This window comes from Pipistrellus kuhlii, unplaced genomic scaffold (genome assembly GCF_014108245.1).
Source record: "Pipistrellus kuhlii isolate mPipKuh1 unplaced genomic scaffold, mPipKuh1.p scaffold_m20_p_1, whole genome shotgun sequence".
Classification (NCBI taxonomy): domain Eukaryota; kingdom Metazoa; phylum Chordata; class Mammalia; order Chiroptera; family Vespertilionidae; genus Pipistrellus; species Pipistrellus kuhlii.
In genome coordinates this window covers 132,319,059-132,345,404 of record NW_023425404.1, presented here as the reverse complement: position 1 = coordinate 132,345,404, position 26,346 = coordinate 132,319,059, and the positions used below count along the sequence as shown (strand labels likewise).

General features: G+C 35.6%; 1 protein-coding gene across 1 annotated transcript in view; it reads left to right on the top strand.

Moving 5' to 3' along the window:
• GSTCD (glutathione S-transferase C-terminal domain containing) overlaps positions 1 to 26,346 on the top strand; it is a 96,610-nt gene that overhangs the window by 14,158 nt on the left and 56,106 nt on the right. Inside the window, exons 4-5 of the mRNA XM_045589269.1 lie at positions 5,231 to 5,482; positions 9,684 to 9,777. Of these exons, the coding sequence (XP_045445225.1) occupies positions 5,231 to 5,482; positions 9,684 to 9,777 (346 nt within the window). The remainder of the gene's footprint in view (positions 1 to 5,230; positions 5,483 to 9,683; positions 9,778 to 26,346) is intronic.

Sequence of the window (26,346 nt, the reverse complement as noted above, 5' to 3'; positions counted from 1 at the left end):
CCAGCCCTCTTGGAGTTAATATTCTAGTAGGATAAGATAGAAATGAACACGTGAACAAAAAAAGATAATGCATATTTAAATAATGTAATTGCTACAAAGAAAATAAAACAAGGTGATAGAGAAGATGAGTATTTGCTTTCAAACTCAACAAAACATAAAAAATTGGATTCACCTGCATGAAGGTAATTTTAGATCATTATCTAGACATCCATCTTCAACTAGTTTGCATTTGATTTTAGCTTAATTTAAATACTATTTATCTGATTAGGGTCAATTGAGGTTGAAGTATTCCTAATTGAGAGGGTTTTTTCCTCCTCTTTAAACAGGCAGTACATCTACTGACTACCCCTGAGTCAATCTACCTAATTCTACAGAGAGAAACTTGTTTTCATCTCAATTTTAAATAGGGGGAAACTTGTACACTCAGCCTTTTCTATTTCATGCATCTTATGATTACATTCTTCTCTTGTCATTTCTATGTAAGCTAATTCTTAAAATATTTTCTTTTGTTTGCTTTTGCTTTTCCTGAATCTGTACCTTTTCCTTCAGGAATTAATCCTTCTTTGCCAAAGCCTTGATGTTATTTTAGTTGTATTTTCCTCTTTTAAGTCATCTTGGGTTATGAAGCAGTCATTTTAGTTCGGTCAGTGACTATGATGCTGAATCTTTGTGCTTGCATCAACACACATTGAAGTGATGGAGTAGCAGTCCTAATGATCAGGATCAAGTTCATGATTAGGAATCAAGGTCAAGTTTACCATGTTTGGATCAGAAACAGAAAGCTGAATCTTAAGCTGTGATATTTAGTCACAGAAATAAGGCCAAGAATACAAAAGAGCAGTATTTTTTTTTGCCTTGCTTATCACATTGTTCACCTAAGCATTTGTTCTTTATGACATGTTTTGACAGAGTAGATATAATGAGGAAAATGATATAAAAGAAGTACAAAATGTTTTATGTAAGTGATTGGAAAATAATGCAGAGGAGATATTTTGGATTGATGTAGTATTTTGCTTCAGGTTTTTTTTTTTGTTTGTTTTTTTTGTGCAAACATTTTTTTCTGCCCTATTACAAAGCCACTAGGGTTTCATTTTGTACTTTTGATAGTATAATTTTTTTTTATTATTTTAAGAATAAATTCTAATTTTCTTGTCCTTAATTAACTCTGTGATATTTATGATGGTTTTGATCATATCAGCCAGGTAAATTTTTAAAAATACCTTTTTTTAGGAACAAATTTAAATTTCATTTCATACATTTTTCATTAGCCACTTCCTTAAATACATCTTGTATTTAATGAATGTGGTGCAGTGCCTCCTGAACTGTCTGGATGTTGCTGAGCAGCCTGGCATGCTGATTAAATGTAATAGATGGTCTGCCACACAAAGTAAAACTCAATTTCTTTTAAATATGAATTATACATATATATATATATATATATATATATATATATATATATATATATATATATATATATGCCTAAGTGACAGAATAACCAAACAACCATTGCACTGACCACCAGGGTGGGAGACGCTTAATGCAGGAGCTGCCCCCTGGTGGTCAGTGCGCTCCCACAGCAGAAGCACCGCTCAGCCGGAAGCTGAGCTCATAGCTTGGGCTCCTCCAGGCTGCCTGCCATTTCCTGCACTGCTACATCCCTGGGGGATGTGGGACTGCCGGTTTTGGCCCGCCTGCGGCTTCCTGCCATACAGGGGATTGGGCGAAAACTGGCAGTCTGACACCACTCCCCCCCACCCCCTCCAGGTTCTGGATTGCTAGGGGGCACAAGCCAGGCTGAAGGACTCCACCAGCGCATGAATCTATGTACCGGGCCTCTAGTTGTTACATAATAACAACTTCTTTTCAAAAAGAAGGAAAGATATCATATACATCTAACAAGTAAGAATAAGTCACTGCTAAGGAGAGAGTAAGAAAAGGGTAAAGAGATGAGATCATTTTTTATTTGGTTAATTTATCACAGCTTTATCTAAATTCCCTTAGCACATAATTTATTTCCACACAATTAAGAATTTTGGTGAGAATTACAAACTCTTTTGGCTTTCAGAGCACAAGTTAGGCAGTGTTTTCCAAACTTTACTTCCACAGTAAAATGCATTTTCCAAGATGATTGAGCATATAAATGCAAATATACATCTTTATGTTCTATATAAGTATATTTATAAAATAATCCACGTTACTATATGATGTGTACTTTCATACTTTCTATATTTCATTTTATCTTCTTTTTATTACTATTTCCCTACCTACTTGCCTTTGACAATTACCAGCTTATTCTCTATATCTATGGGTCTGTTTTTATTATGTTTTGTTTATTCATTTATTAGTTTTTAAGACTCCACATATAAGTGAGATAATATGGTATTGTTCTTTGTCTGAATTATTTCACTTAGCATAGTACCTGTAGATCCATTCATGTTTTTGCAAATGGCAAGATTGATTTTTTTTAAATGCTGCATTGTACCATCTTCTTTATCCATTAATCTATTCATCAACAATGAACACCTAGGTTGCTTCCACATCTTAGCTATTACTAGTAATGCTACAATGAACATAGGGGTGCATAATCTTTTTGAGCTAGTGTTTTTGTTTTCTTCAGATAAATGCCCAGAAGTGGAATTGCTGGGTCATATGGCAACTCTATTTTTAATTTTTTAAAAGATCTCTCTACAGTTTTCCATAGTGGCTGCACTAATTTACAGTTCCACCTTATTGTACAAGGGTTCCCTTTTCTCCACATCCTCACCAGTATTTGTTATTTGTTGATTTATTGATGATAGTCATTCTGATAAGTGAGAAATGATATACCATTGTGGTTTTTATTTACATTTCTCTGCTGATTAGTGATGCTGAATGTCTTTTCATGTGTCTGTTTGCCTTCTGTATGTCTTTTTGAGAGAAATGTCTATTCAGGTAGCCTGCCTATTTTCTAATTACAATAGATTGTCTGCTTGTTTTTGGTGTTGTATGAGTTATTTATATATTCTGGATATTAGCCCTGTATCAGTGTATCATTTGTGAATATTTTCTCCCATTCAGTAGGTTATCTTGTTTTCTTGATGGTTTTCTTCACTATGCAAAAAATTTTTCAGTTTGATATATAGTTCCATTTGTTTCATTTCCATTGCTTGAGGAAATATTTTTTAAAAGATTTTGGTAAGAGTGATGTCAAAGAGTTTACCGCCTATGTTTTCTTCCAGAAGTTTTATAGTTTCAGGATTAACATTTAAATATTTAATTCATTTTTAATTTATTTTTTATATGGTGTAAGGAAGTGGTCCAATTTTACTTTTTTGTATGTATCTGTCCAGTTTTGCTAACACCACTTATTAAAGAGACTGTCTTTATTCCATCGTATACCCTTGTCGTCTTTGTCTTACATTCATTGACCATATAAGAAATGACTTACTTCTGGGATCTCTATTCTGTTCCATTGATTTCTATATCTGTGTTTTAGACTAGTGCCCTACTGTTTTGATTATTGTATCTTTGTAGTATAGTTTGATATCAGGGAGCATAATACCTCCTACTTTGTTCTTTCTCGGGATTTGTTCGGGGTCTTTTGTGATTCCATATAAATGTTAGGATTAGTTGTATTTTTTAGAAGTTTGTCAATGTTATTTAATAGAGATTGTATTGAATCTATATATTACTTTAGGTAATATAATAATATAATTATTTCCAATTACATTGTTCAATATCTTTCTTCAATGTCTTCTAGCTTTCAGAGTACACGTCTTTCATCCGTTTGGTTAATTTTTTCTTTGAATTATTTGCTATTAGTGTATACAAACACAATTTTTGTATATTGATTCTGTATCCTGCAACTTTACTGAAGTCATTTATTTGTTGCATAATAGTTTTTTGGTAGAATCTTTAGGGTTTTCTACATATAGTATCATGTTATCTACAAATAATGACAGTTTTATCTCATTTTTTCCAATTTGGATGCCTTTTATTTATTTGTCTTGTTTGATTGATGTGCCATAACTTCCAATAATAAATTGACTAGAAGTAGTGAAAGTGGGCATCCTTGTCTTGTTCCTGATATTAAAAATCTATATTGATTTCACATACTCCTAAAGGATCATAAAAAGCAGTGTGAGAGACTGAAGTTAATAAATGGTTCCTTGATCATTGTTCATTCACTAAACAGCCCATATTTTTTGCAAGGCAGTGTTTTAAGTGTTGCAGTGTACCAAGTTGAACATAAAACCTGCCTTAGCCCTGACCAGTTTGGATAGAGCGTCAGCTTGCAGACTAATAGGTTGTAGATTCGATTACCATCAGGGGCATGTACCTTGGTTGTGGGCACATACCCAAGTGGGAGGTGTGCAGGAGGCAGCTGATTGATATTTCTCTCTCATCAATGTTTCTAACTCTATTCTCCCTTCCTCTCTGTAAAAAAATCAATAAAATATATATTTAAAAACAAAAACAAAAAAAACACTTTGCCCTTATAGGAAATTATGTGTGCTTACTTAACCTTAAAGTCCACTTAAAATAAACATATATACACCTGTGAATTTTTTAAATTAACTTTCTGTGCTATCTGGCTTCTACTTTGGTACTGAATATTGTTAGATATATTTGTAGAAATTTTCTGTAACTTGACCTTTTTACTTATTTATGTGTTCATAATCATAAGTCATAATATATTTGTGACAATATAACTGTTTCTATGGAAACAACATCCAGTGACTCACAAAGAATCAAGAACAAACTAATTTTAAGGAAATTGAACTTTGGTGGTGGTGCTTGAGAAAAAGCATCTGAGCAATGTAAATAAATGAAAGTCGTTAAATGCTCTATTATAATAATCAGAAATAAACTACTAATAAATGCAGCTATCTGGATGAACCTCAGTAAAATAATACTAAGTGGAAAACAAAACACACATTTTATGATTTCATTTAGATGAAATTTCACAAGAGGCAAAATTATACATACAGAAAGCAGAATAGTGGTTACCTGTAGCTGATCAACAGAGCAGAGATGAACTGTAAAATGGTCACAAGGGAACTTTCTGATGTGATGTAAGTGTTCTAGTATTAAATTATACTGATAGTTGCACAACTGTATAAATTTACTAAAACTCATTGTTTGAACTCTATACTTAATATGTGTAAATTATATGGTATGTAAAGCTACTTCAATATAGCTGTCATAAACAAAAATATATAATACTGTGTTTTGTTCTCTTACTGCCTAGTTAATTATCTGCAAGAAACTTTCTGAAAGGCTGACAGAATTTCCACTGCTGGCTGCGTGGTACCAAAGGATTCAGGAAGTGCCAAGAGTAAAAACAGCAGCTTCTCAATGTGGGATCCAGTTTTGCCCTTTACCAGAGTTGCTGACCACGTCAAATGAACAGCACACAGGCTTAAATGAAGACCCGGGTGGAGAGGAACAAAATGATCCTTCATTTATAGGAGGCCCACGGCCCACAATGACCAAGTTAATGGTACTTAAATTGTTTTCATTAAAATTTTATTTGAAAAATTGCATGTGATAATGTTACCCTAACTTGTAATCGTTTGTTGACATTATTTGTTATAAATCTTATTTGTAGCTATCCTATATCACTCTTGATCAATTAATATTTTTAGTATTCTTTTGCATTTGAGTTATAGTAAATTGAAGGATTTTAATATTATTTGTTTTTGGAGCCACATAAGTCAGCATATGTGTTTAAAACAGTAATTTTTTCAAAACTTTTTTTTTATATTAAAGACAACAAGATCATATCACACCTATCAAATTTATTGTTTTACCTGGTAAATTTTTTTGTTGCAAGGATGAATATCTCAACTTACTTTCTAAGATTTTTTTTTAAATTTAAGGTTTTTTAATTCTTTGAATTTTGTTTTTATTCTTTGATTACAATGTTCGTTTATGTAATAACACATGATTTATAGTTTTTTCTCTTTGCAGCATAGTTTGTTTCTACCAATAGGCTTTCTTTCTTTACCATTCAAGACAATCTACAATAACGTTTTGCTTTTAACTTTGACTATTTGATTTATTTGAATAGAGAATTCATGAAGTAATTTGAACTATTCATCTATCTGAGTTATACTAAAAAAAAAATATTCAGATATTTTTCTACTTGGGTTAGGAATCATTTGTGTTCTATAGTTAACACATGTTTGGGGATTTACAAAGGCATGAGAAGATTTTAGTAAAGACACGGGTCCTTTATTTCTTTAGCTACGTTTGTTAGCCTAGTGATGAAACAATGAAACAGGATTATATAGTTGATTTTAGAAGTTTTCAAGGCATGTCCAAATTTTGACATGCCTTCAAATGGTTAAGCTGTTCACCTCATGAATGTTCTTAAATAAATAATAATTAGTAATCTCTTTATATTAAAATACTAAGTTTTAGTGTTTTTAAGATTTATCAACCAAAAACTTGTGCTTTTAATGCATACATGTGCAATCTTGAAAGAAAGATTAGTAATTCAGATTTTTCTACCTATGCTTTTCCAAAAATAAATGACATTAAAAAAGACATCTGCATTCTATACATTTAAAAATATTTTAAATATTTAAAACTAACTAAAATTTAAATTCAGAACAAGTTAATAAGCAGTATAAAAATAAACTCTTTTGTAATGATATAAAATATGAAGGGATATTGAATTTTTAATTTACAGAGGATTTATTAGTTCAGGTCCTCCAAGAAGAGTTTAATTCCAAGGTAGGATTAGATATGCAAGAGGCCTAGTGAGGGAAAATCTGTGAGAGAAACGGGGGAGGGAGCCCCGAGAGGCTGGCAGAGCCTTCTTCAATGATGCAGTTTTGACCGCAGTACATGAGAACAGAAAAGAAGGAAAGATGGGTCTGAAAATTACACTGAAGTGCAATTCTAAGAAAGTTTTGGCAAGCCAATGGGGAATCCTTAAACCTGGACCATCTGTCAGTGAGTTCCATATTTCTCAGGAATGGATCTGCCCTAGTATCTCTGCCACGTTTAGTTATAGACTTGGGGGCAAACATTAGACTAGGAATCAGTGACATGGATTCTAGTTTCTGCTTTGCAGCTAAGCTGACATTGTGACCTTCAGTAAATCATTTTACTAAAAGATATAAATTCCTGCATTTATAAATTACGAGAGTATAGTATACATTCTGTATGATTTATTTTTTATTTTAAATCTTATGATTGTATAAAAATTGGGACATTACACTTTTAATTTTAAAAAGGAGTGTTCAAATCTGAAAATAAGTTAAAATTTTCATTTTCATTTAGTTCAAACTTGATTGTAGATACAATAAAATTTCTTTTTTTCAACAGGGCATGGTTTTTGGTACTTTCTAGTGGATTTCTCTATTGATACGTATTTCTGAAAGGCAGTAAATATTATATCAAATTAATATATTATGAAATTATATTAATTTTAATTATACAGTAACTTTTAATTTTTGTATAGTCATAGAATTTTGTGCCAATTACATGAGGACACATGAAATTGGTGCTAATCTAAACTAATAAAAGGGTAATTTGCTAATTAGACCAGGTTGACTGGACATCTTCCAGAGGCAGAGGTAGTCAAGGGCAATCAGGTCGGCAGAGGAGCAAGCAGTTAGGGGCAAGTTCAGGCCGGCGTAGGGGAGCAAGAAGTTAGGGGCGAAATCAGGCCAGCATGGGGGGAGCAAGTAGTTAGGGGGCGATCAGGCCAGCAGGGAGGGCAGTGGGGGCTGATCAGGCCCATAGGGGAGTGGTTAGGGGGCTATCAGGCCAGCAGGCAGAGGTGGTTAGGGACGATCAGGCAGGCAGGCAGGCAGATAGGCAGGCAGGCAGGCAGGCAGGCAATCAGTTAGGAGCTAGCAATCCTGGATTATGAAAGAAATGTCCTACTGTATGTTTTGGCCTGCAGGAATCTGGCCTAAACTGGTAGTTGGACATCCCCTGAGGGGTCCTGGATTGGAGAGGGTTCAGGCTGAGCTGAGGGACCCCCCTCCTGTGCACAAATTTCATGCACTGGGCCTCTAGTGCAAGTATAAAACAGTAAAGTATTTCTTAAGAACACTCACATCTCACTATTTTTTTTCCCATTCATATTCTTTGGCATACTCTTACATCCACAATTTTCCAGAAGTTTGAAATTTACTTATTTATTTAGTCAGTCCAAAAATATATAGTATGTGTCTACTAAATACCAAGCACCAGTATGAATATTGGGTACATGAAGAACAAATTGGACTGTTATCATGGTACTTACATTCTTGTGGTGAAAATAAATAAAGAAAAAACATGTTAAGCAATAAATGCCAAAAAAATAATAATAATATGGGATAATCAGGGTAGGGGTCCTATTTAGGTAGGATGGTCAAAAAGACTTATCTGATTAGATGAAGACATTGAGCAAATAACTTGAATGAATTGAAGGTTTGGAGAAAGTGTTCTAGGCAGAGGATTTCACTTGAAAAAGACCCTGAGAAAATCCACACGGGCAAATAGATTAGTGGTTGCTTAGGGCAGAAGCTGAGAGGGGAGGATGGAGAGTGTCTGCTAATGAGTGTGGGACTTCTTTATGAGGTGATGAAAATGTTTTCAAAATAGATGGTGATGATGGTTGCCCAATTGTGAATATTCTAAAAACCATTGAATTGTGTGCTTTAAAAAGGTAAATTTTATGACATATAAATTATATGTCATTATAGCTATATTCTTAAAAGTTTCCAAAATAATGAATGAGTTTGGTGAAATGAAGAACAGCAAGGAGTTCTATATGGCTATAAGAAAGATAGAAGAGAGGTAAAGTGAGTATTCTCAATCTTTAGACCTATATAGTTATATCTCTATCCCAACCAAAAATAAAACTTTATATTATTTCCTTTGAGATAGGAATTTAGCTAGTTTTCCTAAGGGAAAGTTTTCTCACGAATTAGTTGATAAGAACAGGTTAATGGTAGATTTTTTGGGGGATTTTTCTTTTGAATAGGATATAACTGGGGGGAAAATATGAATCATGGATATTTATTCTGTGGGTTCTGTACCCAGAATTTGATTGATAGGAGTCAGGGCATCCATGTGTATGTCATGCCACTGTCTCTTGATCAAGTAAAGAAATGCACAACTTTTAACATGGGAAAGAAGTCTGAGATTTTTTTGATATATTGAAAAAGTTGGGAACTGCTTGGTTAAACCAGAGGAATTCTTTTCTAGAGATATTGTTGTATAAAAGACTGGTATGGATGATATTTTGGGGGCATAGGTTGAAGTGAGGCTTTTAAGTCCTGTAAATAGAGCTCCTAGGTTATGGCAATATTCTGTAAATACAGATATTCATGGACATCAGCAAAATTGTTTTTTTATCATTTGTGTATAGGTTGTTTTTGATAAAATTTTATCCTCAGGTGTCTTTTTGACACACAATATATTTCTAGCTCATTACTTCTATGTATCCTCAGGTAATAGTTTTTAAATATCATTACTTTTTATTATCTTGGTGTAAAAAAAAATAGGAAAGTAACTGCTGTAAAAAAAAAACTCTTATGTTTCTTATGTAATCAGATATTTTGAGGAAAACCTGGTGATTATTAATTTTTATGTTTTTGCCATGCTAGTATAGAAAATAGAATTTTGGCTTTGTACAAAGTACATAATAGGATTTTCATTAATTCATTAATTTGGAAAGTACCTATTTCCTTTTCTAGGAAAAAGGCATTGAAGTGATGTTTTCTCCTCACCCTTGTCCTACTTGGACCATTGATTGGAATAGTCTTCCTGCAGCAGTGAGCCCAAAAGAAGGTGAGATTGTTTTTTTTCTCTCCTTTAAATCTTACTCATAATCTGGATAGTCACTTCATATCCATCTTCTAATTTTCTAATCCTCTTTTTGGTTATATGTAAAATTCTGATTATTCTATCTTCATTAAGTATTTATTTTATTTTTATTATAAAATTTTCACATGTATTACATCACTCAGATTTAATATGTCCCACATTTTTCTAACATTTGCTCATGTATTCCTTTTTTAAATTTAATAAAACTTTATTGTTCAGATTATTACACTTGTTCCTCTTTTTCTCCCCCATAGATTTTCTCCACCCTGTTCCCACCCCACCCTCTGCCCTTACCTCCTTCCTACTGTCCTCATCCATAGGTGTACAATTTTTGTCTAATCTCTTCCCACACCCCCAACACCCCTTTTCCCCTGAGAATTTTCAGTCCACTCCCTTTCTATGCCCCTGATTCTATTATATTCACCAGTTTATTCTGTTCCTCAGATTTTTAATTCGCTTGATTTTTAGATTCACTTATTGAAGGATATGTATTTGTTCATAATTTTTATCTTTTACCTTTTTCTTAAAGAATACTTTTCAGCATCTCATATAATACTGTTTTGGTGCTGATTAACTCCTTTAGCTTTTTCTTATCTGTGAAGATCTTTATCTGACCTTCAATTCTGAATGATAGCTTTGCTGGGTGAGTGATCTTGGTTGTAGATCCTTACTATTCATCACTTTGAATATTTCTTGCCACTCCTTCCTGGCCTGCATAGTTTCTGCTGAGAAATTAGCTGACAGTTGTATGGGTGCTCTCTTGTAGGTAATTAACTGTTTTTCCCTTGCTGCATTTAATATTATCTCTTTGTCATTTGCTCTTGGCATTTTAATCTTTATGTGTCTTGGAGTGGTTCTCTTTGGATTCCTTTTGTTTGGGGTTCTGTGCACTTCCTGGGCTTGTGAGTCTATTTCTTTCACCAGGTGGGGGAAGTTTTCAGTCATTATTTCTTCAAATAGGTTTTCAGTATCTTGCTCTCTCTCCCTCTCTTTTCTTCTGGTACCCCCATAATTCAGATGTTGGTACACTTAAAGTTGTCCCAGAGGCTCCTTACACTATCTTCAAATTTTTGTATTCTTTTTTCATTTTTCTTTTCTGTTTGAGTGTTTTTTGCTTCTTTGTATTTCAGATCTTTGACTTGATTCCTGTGTTTCTCTAGTCTGCTGTTGGGTCTCTGTATTTTTATTTCAGTTAGTGTATATTTAATTTCTATTTGGTCCTTTTTCATATCCTCAAGGGTCTCACTAAATTTATCGGCCTTTTCTAGGAAATTCTTGAAAAACCTTATAACTGTGTTTTTAACTCTATATCCAGTCCTTTGTTTTTCTCCATTTCTTTCATTTGTGATCTTTTTTTTTGTCTCTGCATTTTCACTGCTTCCTGTATTGGTAGGGTAGTTTTGTGTGCTAGGTGTTCTATCACACAAAACTACCCAGTGGACACTCTTGGTGCACTCCTTTGTGGACTGTGTGTACAGCCTTGTTGTAGTTAAGTCTTGATTGTTGGTATCACTGGGAGGAATTGACCTCCAGGCCAATTGGCTGTGCGTATCAGCTGTGTCTACGATGGAAGAACTTCTGTACTGGAGATAGCCTTATGAGACAAGACTTGCAAAATTGCAAAAGCCTCTGTGCTCGGTTTGGATGGAGCAGAATGTCAGGGCTGAGCAGATAGTCTTAGCTTCCCGTCATCCCTGCCGTATGAGGCCCGTGGGTCTCAGTGTCCCTCGGTAATTGTAATCGCTGCAAGCACCTCTAAGAGTAAGCTGTCCTCAAGTTTCGCTTGCGGCCAGACAGTCCAGTTTCTCCCCCAATGAATCTGGATTCCCAGATTCTCACCAGGAAATGGAGTTCAGCGTAGTGGGGAGCTTCCATTTGCCACCTACTAGAGAAAGCCAGAGGCACACTCAGCAGTCAGTCCTCTCTGCTCACACTTGCGTGTATCACCAGACCTCTGCCTTTTGTGGCTCCCCTGGGTTTTCTCCTGACAGTCCAGTTTCCCCCCATATAAGCCTGGGTCCCCAGAGTCTCGCCTGGAACTGGGTTCAGTGCAGTTGGAACTGGGATTCAGCACAGTTGGGAGCTTTTTTCTCCTTTGCGCTAGAGAAACCCAGCCAGGCATTCAGTCACCAACATGAGTGTCTCTGTACCTCAGCCTTTTGCAGCTCCTCTGGTTCTCTGTGTGCTTTCCTCTTTCCTTCTAATTGTAGAATTTCCACTCATCCAGCTTTTCTGTGGTTCTGGATGATGTTTGTTTTGTCTTTTAGTTGTAGTTTTGAAATTGTTGTGTAAGGCAGTAGTTTAGATGTTTACCTATGCCGCCATCTTGGTTTCTTCTAAATGGGCAGTTGGACATCCCTCGAGGTGTCTCAGTTTGGAGTGGGTGCAGACTGGGCTGAGGGACACCTCCCTCTTCCCCCATGCACTAATTTTGAGCACCAGGCCTCTAGTATAAAAATAAAATTCAAGCCCTATCTAATTTGGCTCAGTGGCTAGAGCACTAGAACACAGACTGAAGAGTCCCTGGTTTGATTCTGATCAAGGGCACATACCTTGGTTGCAGGCTCGATCCTTTGCCCTGATCAGGGACCATGCGGTAGGTAACCAATCGCTGTGTTACTCTCACATTGATATTTCTGTGTCTCTCTCCCTCCTTTTCATGTTCTCTAAAAATAATTGGGAAAATATTCTTGGATCAGGATTAATAAAAAAATAAATAAAATTTCTGTTTTGACCTCTCATGAAGTATATAAAAATAGTAACTAATGATCTTGTTAATATTTTAGTTATAAGTATTTTTTGAGATTTTGAAAAACTTAAGTGTTTGAAACATTTGAAAAGTTTAGCTGTTTTTATTCTACTTGTAATTGGATTTTGTATACTCTGATTATAGTATAGATTTTGAAAAAATTAAACCTAAATTTTACTATAGCTTACTAAAATAAAAATCCAACTTTCATTAATATCTATCAAAAAATGAAAATTGAGTTTAAAAGTACCATGTTTTGCTTATTCATAATTTACTGAGGCCAAAATAAAATTTTACTTATTTATATGAGCAATCAATTAATAACTCAGAAATATGCATTAAGCATTCATCTCTGACTGCTTCACTGGTTAGAGTGCATATCTAATGAACCTTCTGGAATTAATCACTCATTATATCCTCATAATGGATCACCTTGTTTACATAAATATTATGACAAAGATGAAGTTATCACAGAAGACATACATGGTAAACTCACATTTCATTTACTGTTTCTTAAAAAGTTTATAGTCTTGTTATACTAAGCCAGAATTACAGAATTTTTTTTTTCTGTAATAGGATTTTAGTGAAATTAAATTTATTATTTAGGTAGGGGTGTTGAGGTCACTGTGAAAGTCATGATTGTGTTCTAGTACTTTTTTTTTTTTTTTTTTTAATAGAAGAGATTGAATTGCACTGTTAGTCTTAGTATTTGGTTCATTTGGATGACTGACTCCTTTTACTGAATTGATTGAATTACATCAAGATTTTGAAACATATAAAAATGATTTCCTTTACTAACAAAGTTTCTATTGATACTCCTCATGGAGTCTAATATATTTCTTAAGTTTGTTTAATCTTCTATTCTCTGTTCTCACCCATTCTCTCTGCACATCTTACATACTATTCCCTAAACTCCAATGGTGTTTGTTTTCGTTTTGTTTTTTTCATCAAGTCTTCGGCATGGGCTATAAAGTCAGTTTGCCTGAGTTTAAAACCTGAACTACTAACTAGCTATATAACCTATATACCCTGATTCTTAACTTCTCTATGCTTTAATTTCTTCATCTGTAGAATGGGGATAATAGTGCCTGTTTTATGAGATTGCTGGTATGATCAATGAATTAGTGCAGGATGGGGCAAAAGTAGGTTTATAATTGTGGGTATGTGAAACATAGACTTTAGTTTTATATTATTATTTATTAATTATTGCATTATTTGCCATACGAACACCTGTAAACCTACTTTTGCCTAACCCAGTATACAAAGCAATAGTACAGTGTCTAGTAATAAATAAATGTTAAATAATATTAATGCAGTAGTAAGAATTTATCACTCTCTCTCAATATTCCTTTAGTACTCTCTATACTTCATTTTGGTACTTACTGTATGCTCCTCATGCACTATAATTACTTATATGCATGTTTTCCTTCTCCAATAGACTGTAAACTCTTTGAATATAGGATGTCTATGTATAAGTAATCAATACTTTTATTTAAAAATACGTTTTTTTATTTTTATTATTTTTGTAGAGAGAGAGGAAGGGAGGAGGATGGAGACATCGATGAGAGAAACATGGATTGGCTACCTCCTGTACACCTCCTCCTGGGGACCTAGCTTGCAACCCGGGCATGTGCCCTGACTGGGAATGAACCAGGAATATTTTGGTTCATGGGTCAATTCTCAACCACTGAGCCATACCAGCCAGGCCTCAGTCCTTTTTCTTTTTTTTTATCTTTACCCTAGGATATTTTTTTTTCATTGATTTTTAGAGAGAGTGGAAGAGAGAGGGAAAGACAGAGAGAAATATCAGTGTGAGAGAGCACATTCATGGTTGCCTCCTATACGCAACCTGATCAGGGCCTGTGCCAATAAGGGGCCTGCAACAGAGGTGCATGCCCTTGACCAGAATCTAGCCCAGGGCCCTTCAATCTGCAGGCCGACACTCTTCCCACTGAGCCAAACTGGCTTGGGTCTCAATACTGTCCTAAACCATTGCTTTTCAAACTAGGGACAACCATCAGAATCAATAGAAGGCTTGTTAAAACTGGATGCTGGGCCCAATCCCAGAATTTCTCATGTAGGTCTGAGATGGGCTCTAGAATTTGCATTTCTAAGAAGTCTCCAACTAATGCTGAATCTGCTGCTTTGAGAGCCACACAATGTGAAGTATTATCCTAGGTAACTGATACAGTGCATAATAGGGCTGCTTTGATTTCAAACTTTTACCACCAAAATAAGATGAACAACAAGATTAAAGTTTTCTAAAATTGTTCTTTGCAGCCTAAAAACTTAAAATTATTATTATTATTATTGCTTTTAGTATCGATTACATAAAATATAAGAGCTTGTCATACCTCTGAACCATTTAGTAACAATGAAACATTCTACTTTAAGCTAATTATATTAGCAAATATGGATAGAAGTGGAAGTATCTTAATAATGTCAATAAAAATAACTCTCAAGGATCTCTTTTTTCTGAAATACAAGTCTTATATTCTATTTTTTCCCAAAAGTAATATTTGCTTTTTGATTTTTAAAAACTGGTTCTCTGTTGAGAAACCTAAGGATATAATCTCAAGGTTTTTTTGTTTTTTTGTTTTGTTTACATTGAGTAACTTTAGATTATAAGATGTTACTAGTATATTTTGAACATTTTGGCATTTAAAGTACTGAAAGTACACAAAGAGAATGAGATAAAAAAAATTTTTTTTCACTTTTCTGGGGGAAAAAATTCCAAATATAAATGTTTTTCATTCTCTAAGTAATACTTAGCTATGAAATCCAAAACCTGACCATATTTGACTCAAAACTCTGCAAATTTATGACCGTTTTCCTTCTTTTCAAGGGTGAGGTTTTAAACAAGGATTTTGGTGCTTTACCAAAAAGTAATATAATCTTTCATGTAAAGTGAATTTAATCTGAAGCCTAAAACCTCTAAAAGATAGTATTTTTAAACAGAATTTATATTAAACTAGAAGCCCAGGTGCATTAAATTCATGCACAGATGGGAGCCCTAGGCCTGGCTGGTAATCAGGGCCAATCATGTTCCCTGCCTCCTCACTTCTCCACCTACTCACTTCCCTGCCTCCTCCTTCTCTTGATGCCATCTGTGAGCCACCATCACACAATTTCCCCTCGCCTCCTCGCCTCCTTCCTTCGCTCCCTCTGTACCCCACCATCACCACTGGTCACCCACCATGTTCTGCACCATTCCCTGGTGGTCAGTGCATGTCAGAGCGAGTGATTGAACTCCTGAGGAGACACTTTGCGTATTTGATATCTATCTATCTATCTATCTATCTATCTATCTATCATCTACCTATCTATTTGGTTTAAAATATAAGAATACAAAGAACAAGTGTTATAGGCTTAGTGGGATGCTTGATTCAGTGTCAAAACAATTGATTGATTGATAGATAGATAGATAGATAGATAACATCATATATAATAAAAGGCTAATATTCAAATTGATCGAAAAGCAGAATGACCAGACATTATGACATGCACTGATCACCAGGGGGCAGCTTCTGCATTGAGCATCTGGCCCCTGGTGGTCCTTGCACTCCTACAAGGGAAGGCTACTCAGCCAAAAGCCAAGCTCATGGCTGGTGAGCATAGCAGCAGTGGTGGGAGCCTCTCCCGCCTCCATAGCAGTACTAAGCATGTCCACCTGGTGAGGAATGGGCCTAAACCAGCAGTTGGACATCTCTTGAGGGCTCGCATATTGCAAGAGGCACCAGCCAGGCTGAGGGACCCCTACTCTCTCCAGTGAACCAATTTCATGTACCAGGCCTCTAGTGTATTATATTATTGTATTATGTATATGAATGATATAGAGCAGACCATATATTAAATTTATCTGTTTTCCTAGTGGAAAGTTAGAGAAATCAGTGAGACTAATAGTAGATGGAATTGAAACTGGCAAAGTGCTGGGTAAACTTTTACTAGGCAAATTCTTTTAATTACTATAGAATTTGATATTCCTTATATAAAAATGTTGGTCTTTTATAAAATACTAGCTAATTATATTTGGAAATCAATAGATACAGTACTGGTGGTAAGAATATTTTTATGTAGATTATGGTAAATAGTCATTGGATGAATTTTTTAATTAAAGAAAGTAAGGTACTATGTTGTGATCTTTATTGTAGTGGAAGGTAACATAAAGAGGTAGAAAACTAGCAGAAAAGTATTTTTATTTCCCTTTTTTAAATTAAGTTTATTGGGGTGATGTTAGTAATATTATATAAGTTTGAAGTGTACAATTCTATAATACATCATTGGTACATTGCATTGTGTGCTTACCACCCAGTGTATAGTTTCCCTCCATCAACATAAATTTGGCCCCTTTTACCTTCATCTTCTCCCCAAGCAGCTTTCCCCTCTGGTAACCATCCTTCTGTTGTCTGTGCCTATGAATTTGTTTATTTGATTTATTTCTTTGTTGCTCTGTGTTTTATATCCCACATATGAGTGAAATAATATGTCTGACTTATTTCACTTAGCTCGATACTCTCAAGATCCATCCATGTGGTCTGGACAGGATAACTCAGTTGGTTAGAGTATCCTCTCAATAGAGTCAAGTTTGTGGTTCTATCTCTGGTCAGGCACATATAAGAAGCAACCAATGAATGCATAAATAAATGAAGGAGAACAGCAAAATTGGTGTCTGTTTCTCTCTCAAATCGAGAATACCGTATTTTCCGGAGTATAAGACGACCCCCTATTTTTACAGTTAAAACATAGGTTTAGGCCCATATTCGCTGTATAAGACTACCCCCCACTTCCGAGGCAACACCAGTTCTTTTTTTTAATAGACCGCCTCTCTGACTCTGGCCAATCTGAGCAGGCTTTTTACTAGAACACAGTGTAGCTTCGGGTACAGAACATGTATAATTTGCATGCATAAAAAGCCTGCTTGGATTGGCCAAAGTCAGAGAGGCGGTCTATTAAAAAAAAGAACGGATGTTGCCTCGGAAGTGGGGGATAGTCTTATACAGCGAATATGGGCCTAAACCTATGTTTTAACTGTAAAATTTTTATTACGCCGGAAAATAAGTAATAAAAATCCAGCCATGTTGTTGCAAATGGCAATATCTCATCCTTATGGCTGGATAGTATTCCATTGTATATATGTACCATATTTTTTTTAATCATTCATCAAAGGACACTTAGGTGTTTCCATGTCTTGGCCACTGTGTGTACTGGGTCAATGATCACAAGGGTGCATATGTTTTTATAAGTAAATGTTTTCAAATTTTCCAGTAGATACCCAGAAGAGGATTTTTGGGTCATGTGGTATCTCTATTATTAATTTTTTGAGGAACCTCCATACTGTTTTCCATAGTGGGTGTATGAATTTTCATTTTTATCAGCAGAGTATGAGAATTCCTTTTCCCCCACATCCTCTCCAACAGTTATTTTTTTATTGATAACAGCCATTCTAACAGCTATGAGATATTATCTAATTGTAGTTTTGATTTGCATTTTTCTTACAACTAGTGAAGTTAAACATCTTTTTATATATATTAGTTGGCTTTTGGTATGTCTCTTGGAAGATGTGCCCAGGTCCTCTGCCCATTTTTTAGTAGGATTGCTTTTTTGTTGTTGTTAAGATGTATTTTTTTTTTATATGTTTTGAATATTAGCTCCTTATTGGAGATATTGTTTGCAAATATCTCCTCCCATTGGATGGTTGTCTTTTTGTTTTCTGTACACTTTCTTTTGTTGTGCAGAAGCTTTTTAGTTTGTATTTTTATTTCTCAGTGTTACTTTATGTGAAATTTTAAAATGTCTACAGTTTCAGTATGTGAAATATTAAATATTTAGGAAAAAAGAACCATAAAACGCACAATTTTCTTTTAATTATAGAGGAACAATATATTTGTTTTTATATGTTTAAGCCTTTTAAAAACTTAAACCTTAAAAATTTGAATCCCTTTAAAATTTCACATAAAGTAACTCTTAAATAACTTAATCAAATTCTCAAATTTATAGATTTAACACAATCAAAATCTCAACAAGATTTTTGTAGATATAGACAAGTTTATTCTAAGTTTTATGTTGAAAAGTAATTTTAAAAAATATGATAAAATAGAATCACTCTACTCAATGTTAATATTTACTGTGGAATTATAGTAATTGGGGAGATAGACTTAAATTAATAGAACCTACAAAACGGAATAAAAGCAACTCAACAGAAGGAAGATAGTCTTTCAACAAATGTTTCTGGACCAACTGGACCCACAAGCAAAGAAAATGAATATCTAAATTGCATGCTTTATGAAAGCTAACTTAAAATGGATCATGGATTTATATGCAAATTTTAAAACTATAAAATTTTAGAAGAAAATTTTTTTTAAATGTAGAAAAGCTTTGAGAGCTGGTGATCAAAAAAGAGTTTTTACACATGACACCAAAACTATAATCCATATAAGAATTTTGATAAATTGCATTTGATCAAAATTAAAAAAGTTTGCTCACAAGGACTCTATTAAAAAGATGCACCAACTGCCCAGCCAGTGTGGCTCAGTGGTTAAGCATCAATCTATGAACCAAGAGGTCATGGGTTTGATTCCTGGTCAGAGCACATACCCAGGTTGCAGGCTTGATCCCCAGAAGGGGATGTATAAGAGGCAGCCAATCAGTGCCTCTCTCATGATTGATGTTTCTGTCTCTTGCTCTCTCTCACTTTCTCTCTGAAATATATATATATATATATATATATATATATATATTTTTTTTTTTTTTAAAGAAGGATACAAGCTAAAGAGAAAATATTTTCAAATCATAAATGTATGCAGATCTAACATAGAACTTGCTTGGATCTGGAATCCTATATAATAAAAGCCTAATGTGCTAAGTTTCCGGTCATCCATTCAACCAATCAAAGCGTAATATGCTAAGGCCGCTCAACCGCTCGCTATGACATGCACTGACCACCTGGCAGACAGTCAACTGGTTGACCAGTCACTATGATGTGCACTGTACACCAGAGGGCACACTCTGACCTGTAGGTTAGCTTGCTGCTGGGCTCCAGCCAATTGGGACTGAGTGAGATGGACTGAACACGCCCTTGAGCTCTCCCACAGTCCCTCCCTAGCTGGCCAACCTCCCACGTCCCTCCCTAGCCCCGATCATGGGTGGGTGGGAGGGAGGTAATCAACCAAAGACCATCTTATATAATAAAAGGCTAATCAACTTAACAGCGGAACGACCAGTGGCTGTGACACACACATACCACCAAGGGGCAGACGCTCAACACAGGAGCTGTCCCTGGTGGTCAGTGTGCTCCCACAGGGGGAGTGCCACTCAGCCAGAAGCCCACAGGGAGCAGGCTTAAGCCATCAGTCAAACATCCCCTGAGGGCTCCCGGATTGCAAGAGTCAGGCTGAACTGAAACCCCCCAACCTCCGGAGTGCACAGATTTCATGCATTGGGCCTCTAGTATGTAAAGAACTCTCAATAGTCGACATAAAAATCAACCAAAGAATTCAAGTAGAAAATGGGCAAAAGACATAAACAGACATTCAGCAAAGAAGATATACAGTTGGCACATATACACATTTTCTATTTCTTAACAATCGGAATTGTAAATTAAACTACAATGAAATATCACTACACACCTGTTGGGATAGCTAAAATAAAAACTAACACCACCAAATATTGACAAGAATGTGGAGAAACTGAATCATTGATACATTGCTGATAGGAATGTAAAATATTACAAACACTCCAGAAAATGATTTGGCACTTTTCTTATAAAAATACACATATAATTACCACAAGACTCAGCAATTGCAGTTGGGCATTTATCCCAGAGAAGTGAAAATTTATATTCATATACAAACCTGCACATGGATGTTCATAGAAACTTTATTTTTAATAGTCCCAAACTGGAAACAACCCAATTCCTTTCTGGGTGAATGTTTAAACAAATTTTATTGTGTCCATGCTATAGCATACTACTCAGCAATAAAAGCAATGGACTATTGATATTTATAACAACTTAGATGGATCTCAAGGACATTATGATTAATGAAAAAAAGCCATCTCAAAAGGTTATCTATACTATATGGTTGCATCTATTTAACATTCTCAAAATGATAAAACTAGAGAGATGGAGAACAGATTAATGGCAGAGAACTTGGATGGGCATGTCAAGGTGCTACTGTAAAGAGAATTTAATGATAAGGAGATTATATGAATCTGTACATAGGATCAAATTGCATAAAAATGTACATATATTGCCCTAACCGGTTTGGATAGGGCAATATATGTACTCAGTGGATAGAGCATCGGCCTGCAGACTGAAAGGTTCCAAATTCAATTCCAGACAAGGGCATGTACCTTGGTTGCGGGCACATCCCCAGTAAGGGGTGTGCAGGAGGAAGCTGATCGATGTTTCTCTCTCATCGATGTTCCTAACTCTCTATCCCTCTCCCTTCCTCTCTGTAAAAAATCAATAAAATATATTTTAAAAAGAAAAGAAAGAAAGAAGTACACATATTCACGAATGAATGTGAAAACTGAGCTAGGTCTGTAGTTAGCAGTATATTGCACTAACAATAATTGACATTGTACTATTGTTATAGACGATCTCACCATCAGGAAAGCTTGGTGAAAGTTTCAGGGGACTCTACATACGGTTTTTGCAACTTTCAAAATAAAAATTATTTCAAAATAAAAAGTTTAAAAATATAACTTCAGTAGAAATATTGAAAAAAAATCAAGGAAATAAATAATATTGAATTATTTCTCAGCTCTTTTTAAAATATTTACCAGAAAACTAGAGATCATTTATAAATTAAATGATAGTTTGATCCAAGGCAAGAATTACAAAGACATCTCAATATATTTCCTTTGTAAAAAACAGCAATACAGCCGAAACCGGTTTGGCTCAGTGGTAGAGCGTCGGTCTGCGGACTGAAAGGTCTCAGGTTCGATTCCGGTCAGGGGCATGTATGTTGGTTGCAGGCACATCCGCGGTAGGGGGTGTGCAAGAGGCAGCTGGTCGATGTTTCTCTCTCATCGATGTTTCTAGCTCTCTATCTCTCTCCCTTCCTCTCTGTAAAAAATCTATAAAATATATTTAAAAAAAAACAACAACAAAAAAACAGCAATACAATTTATTAATACACAGATAAACCTTGATTTTTTACTTTTTTTGGGGGGGGTGGGGGGAGATAGTGCCCTTCTCACCTTTATTGAGCTAGAAGGGGTCACCTCCAGACTTACTCTTTTGATAGCCCATTTCACAAGCTGCTATTCTCAAACTTCCAAAGAAATTAAAAAGTAAAATATGATTTGAGTTTCTTTATATCAACATTGTTTAACAGTAGTGATTAGTGTGGTCTAGGAATAGCTAACGTATTAATCCTGGCTGATGGTTTGCACTAGGGCTATTGCCCCGACAGAAAACTTCAGGGTTCCTTGAGAATGTCATTGTTTTTTATAGGGGTGGGCAAAGTAAGTTACAGAGTTTATTCTTGTATTCTTATTTGCTAATTATTGTATTATTTCCATACGAACAACTATAAACCTACTTTTGCCTACCCTGTATGTTGTGGTGATAGGGGTGTTGTGTTCATGAGAAGTAGAGAAAGTTCTTTCAGAATAAAAGCTTAGCAACCTCCAATTGCAATTATATATTTGCATTTCAAAATACTGAAAATTGGGACTGAGTATTTTGGTTTGGCTGCCAAAATGGTTGCCTGAATGAGTTTATTTTGAATTTTAAATCAGCTCCTGTGTGGAAATAATAGTTGTATAACATTGTACTGCTAACTAAATTGTCTGGAACCCACCTTGCTGTAGACAAGACCTGAAAAGGAGTAACAAATTAAATTCAAATTTAATTACCTCAAAGCCCTCAAGGCAAAAATAAGTGCAGCCATTCTTCAGTTAGTGGGACCATTGGTTAACAGGCTCACACTTTGGTACTTTAAATCCACATAGCACTGGCTTCCTGGATTTCTTATCTTTCTATCTTCCTTCTGTTTTTAAGCTATGGGACCAGATTGTCTTCTTAGGAAAATATATGCCATTTTTTTTTTAAATTTAATAGTGTAGTGTGCTTTACTGTGGCATGTGATTAAAGGAAAAAAAAAATCTGTTGGTTTTGTTTTTTTTTCTCTTGGAGTTAGATTTGTTACAATATTTCCCAGTATTATGTTATGCATTGTTCTACCCTCTAGGGTTAGACTTCAAGAACCCTATTTACAGACCATGTTTTTAAGTACTTTGTAAGCAGAGCCCATGACTGATTAACCAAGAAAGTTTTAATGGCTAGTTTATCTAGGGTAGATTATATAGAATCTTCTAAGAGTATTGCTTTTTAAAACAAAATGAAAGTATTTGCCATGAGAAGCATGTAGGCGATTATATAATTTTTTTGAAGTTTATTTCAATTAGGTCATATGAAGGGTATAATAATTATTTGGGATTTTTGTGTGTGTGTGTTTGCATACAAATGAAAAAATTGAGAATTTATTGAATTTATTGAACAGTCAAGGAGATTTGGGTCTATTCCTAACTCTGCTAAGTCATTTATTATATCACTAAGGCTCAGTGCACAAAATTTGTGTGTGTGTGTGGGGGGGGGGGAGGTGTGGAGTGAGGGATGGGGAAGCTTTCCTCAGCTCACCTTACACCCCCTCACAATCCAGGACCCCTCTGGGAATGTCCGACTGCCATTTTAGGCCCTATCAGGATTGGGCCTAAACCTGCAGTTGGACATCCCTCTCTCAATCCCGGGCTGCTGTCTCCTAACCCTCTCCCTGCCTGCCTGCCTGATCGCCTCTAACCACTTTGCCTGATCACCCCTAACCACTAGTCTGCCTTCCTGATCACCCCTAACACTCACCTGCCTTCCTGATTACCCCTAACTGCTTGCCTGCCTGCCTGATGCCCCTAACTGCTTGCCTGATCGCCTGTAACCCTCTCTGCCTTGGCCTCCACCATGGCAGTTTCGTCTAGAAGGATGCCCGGAATGATGTCCAGAGGTCATTTAGCATATTATGCTTTTATTATTATACACTAGAGGCCCAGTGCACAAAATTCATGCACGGGGGTGGGGGTGGGGGTCTCCTTAGCCCATCCTACACCCTCTTCAATTCGGGATCCCTCTCACAATCCTGGACCACTGGCTCCTAATTGCTTACCTGCCTGCCTGTCTGGTCGCTTGTAAATGCCTCCCTGTCAGCCTAGTCACCCCAACTGCACCCTTCCTGCTAGCCTGGTCACTCCTAACTGCCCCCCTGCCAGCCTGGTTACTCTTAGCTGCCCCCCCCATTGGCCTAGTTGCCCCTCACTGCCCCCCCTGCCAGCCTAATCACCCCTAACTGCACCCCCCCTCGCTGGTCTGGTCACCCCCAATTGTACAAACCCCCACCGGCCTAGTCGCCCTAACTATACCCCCCATTAGCCTGGTTGCCTCTTACTGCCCCCCCTGCTGGCTTGGTTGCCCACAACTGCCCCCCTTTGCCAGCCTGGTCACCTGTAACTTCCTCCCCACCCCCCCCACCCTGGCCTGGTTGCCCACACAGCCTGCTTGTTCAGTCGTTTGGTCATCCTTCACTAATCCCCCTGCTGGCCTGATCATAGGCAGGCATCTTGAGAGAGTGTGAGGGTCAATTTGCATATTATCTCTTTATTATATAGGATGAGGTCAGTTTGAAAGTTTTCATGGTTTAGTTTTAGGAATAATATGGATTTACTAATAAGAAACCTCAAATTGTCCATTCAAGAATGAATATTTTTAAGCATTAGTATATTGTAGAGATTGAATTGCTTCAAAAGGTTGAAATAGAATTTATGTAACAAAACACATATTTCTGAAAGCCAGCATCAGGCAAGGGTGTAGAAATGGAGTTGGGGTGGGACTGTTTTAATTCAACAAGACCTTTCTGGTGAACAGATGTGGAGTGATGCTGCTCTGCTTCTAATAGCACCTGCATTTGCCTGGGACTAGAGATGTGTGTCATGATCAGACTTTTCCTAAGAAGTTCCTTTTTTTGAGTTTTTCCAATTATTTCAGTCACCACAGGCAATGGGTACCATAATAATAGTGTTTGATATTTTATTTTTTATTTTATTTTATTTTTAGCAATGGGCTTCGTAGTTGGCTGACTTTTTTTTTTTTTAATATATTTTATTGATTTTTTACAGAGAGGAAGGGAGAGGATGAGAGAGAAACATCGACCAGCTGCCTCTTGCACACCCCCTACCGGGGATGTGCCCGCAACCAATGTACATGCCCTTGACCGGAATCGAACCTGGGACTCCTCAGTCCGCAGACCGACGCTCTACCACTGAGCCAAACCGGTTTCGGTGTGTTTGATATTTTAAAATGAGGTAGCTGTGGATGAAAATTCACAGAGGTTTTACATTAATTGTTGATGGTTGAATTTTTAGCAAGTGCCTATTTTAAATGGAACAAAAATTACTGTTGTGTCATGTAGTAGCAAAGAAGAATGGGAAAGAACCTTTGCTCTAACAAAGAGACCTGCAGTAAAGTATTTAGTTCCAGCCTTTAACATCATTTCTAATGAAGATAAATGGACAGACAACCCATAACATTTACAGCTATTTGCAGAGTTATATAGAAACTGCATATATAATTGCTCTGAAAGCTCTGAAAGACAACTTCTGTTTATAATTAATGCAAAACCAGCCCTGTTTTAATTCATTGTGTACATTTGCAGAGAGGTGTTTCCTTATACAGTTTAGCTCCTGGATTGCCTTTCCAAACTACTTTTGAATATTTCACACTATATAACTTAGTTTTCAAGCTTAAAAACTCTTAATATTGCTAAACTTTCAGGAGTTACATTTTAAAAGTTAAAAATGTTTATAATCACATTTAGGAGACAGGGAAAACTATTGATGTAGATCCTTATTTTTCTTCTAATGGAATCTAATTACTGTTCTTCATTTCAATTTAAATTGTCTATGCTATTGGAGACAGTTATGATTAAAGTAAGCTTGACTACACAATGAGCTTTTTTATTCAGAGCTTTGAATAGGCTTCTCTCAGCACCCAAACCCATTCATTATTTTTTATCAAATTAGGACTAACTCACATTAGAGCTACCTGAAGCAAGGAAATTTCCCTAATAGCTATGCAATTACAAAAGCTCACAGATATGCAACAATACAGTTGTTCATGATGGAATCATCTTAAGAATTAAAAATAAATTATCCTTAACCATAGGACAAAAGTGTAGTCATAAACAGAAAACTGTCATTATTTAAGTTGCATAAGTATACAATATAATTAATCAGTAGCATCATGTTTCTAGATATAAATTTCACATACTTATTTGTGGAAAAGTATTCAATTAGTTTTTGTGTTGAATCCAGTGATTATATTAGAAAGTTGACTGTATTCTATACAATTAAGTGCAAACTTATATACTTCTTAGGGAAAAATACCTAAAAATTTTGCATATGATTACATAGCAGATATTTTATACAACTAAAGTAAGTTCAATTCCCAGGACAACTTGTCTTAAAAACAAATTTGTTAAATGATGGTTTATTATGACTTGGCTATTGCAATTAAAAAACAAAAGTATTTTTTTTGGCAGTGTGCATATCTAATTAGATATAAAAAACTATGGGATTTAGTGTATGTGGGGGGAGATTATATAGGGCCAAGTCGCCTCCCTTTTTTAAAATTGTATTAACTACATAATTCTATGCCCTCGGGGACTTTTTTTACACTTAAATTTTTTTTCAGCAAAAGAAGGAAAGGAAAGAAAAGCTGCCAAAGGCAGCATTAA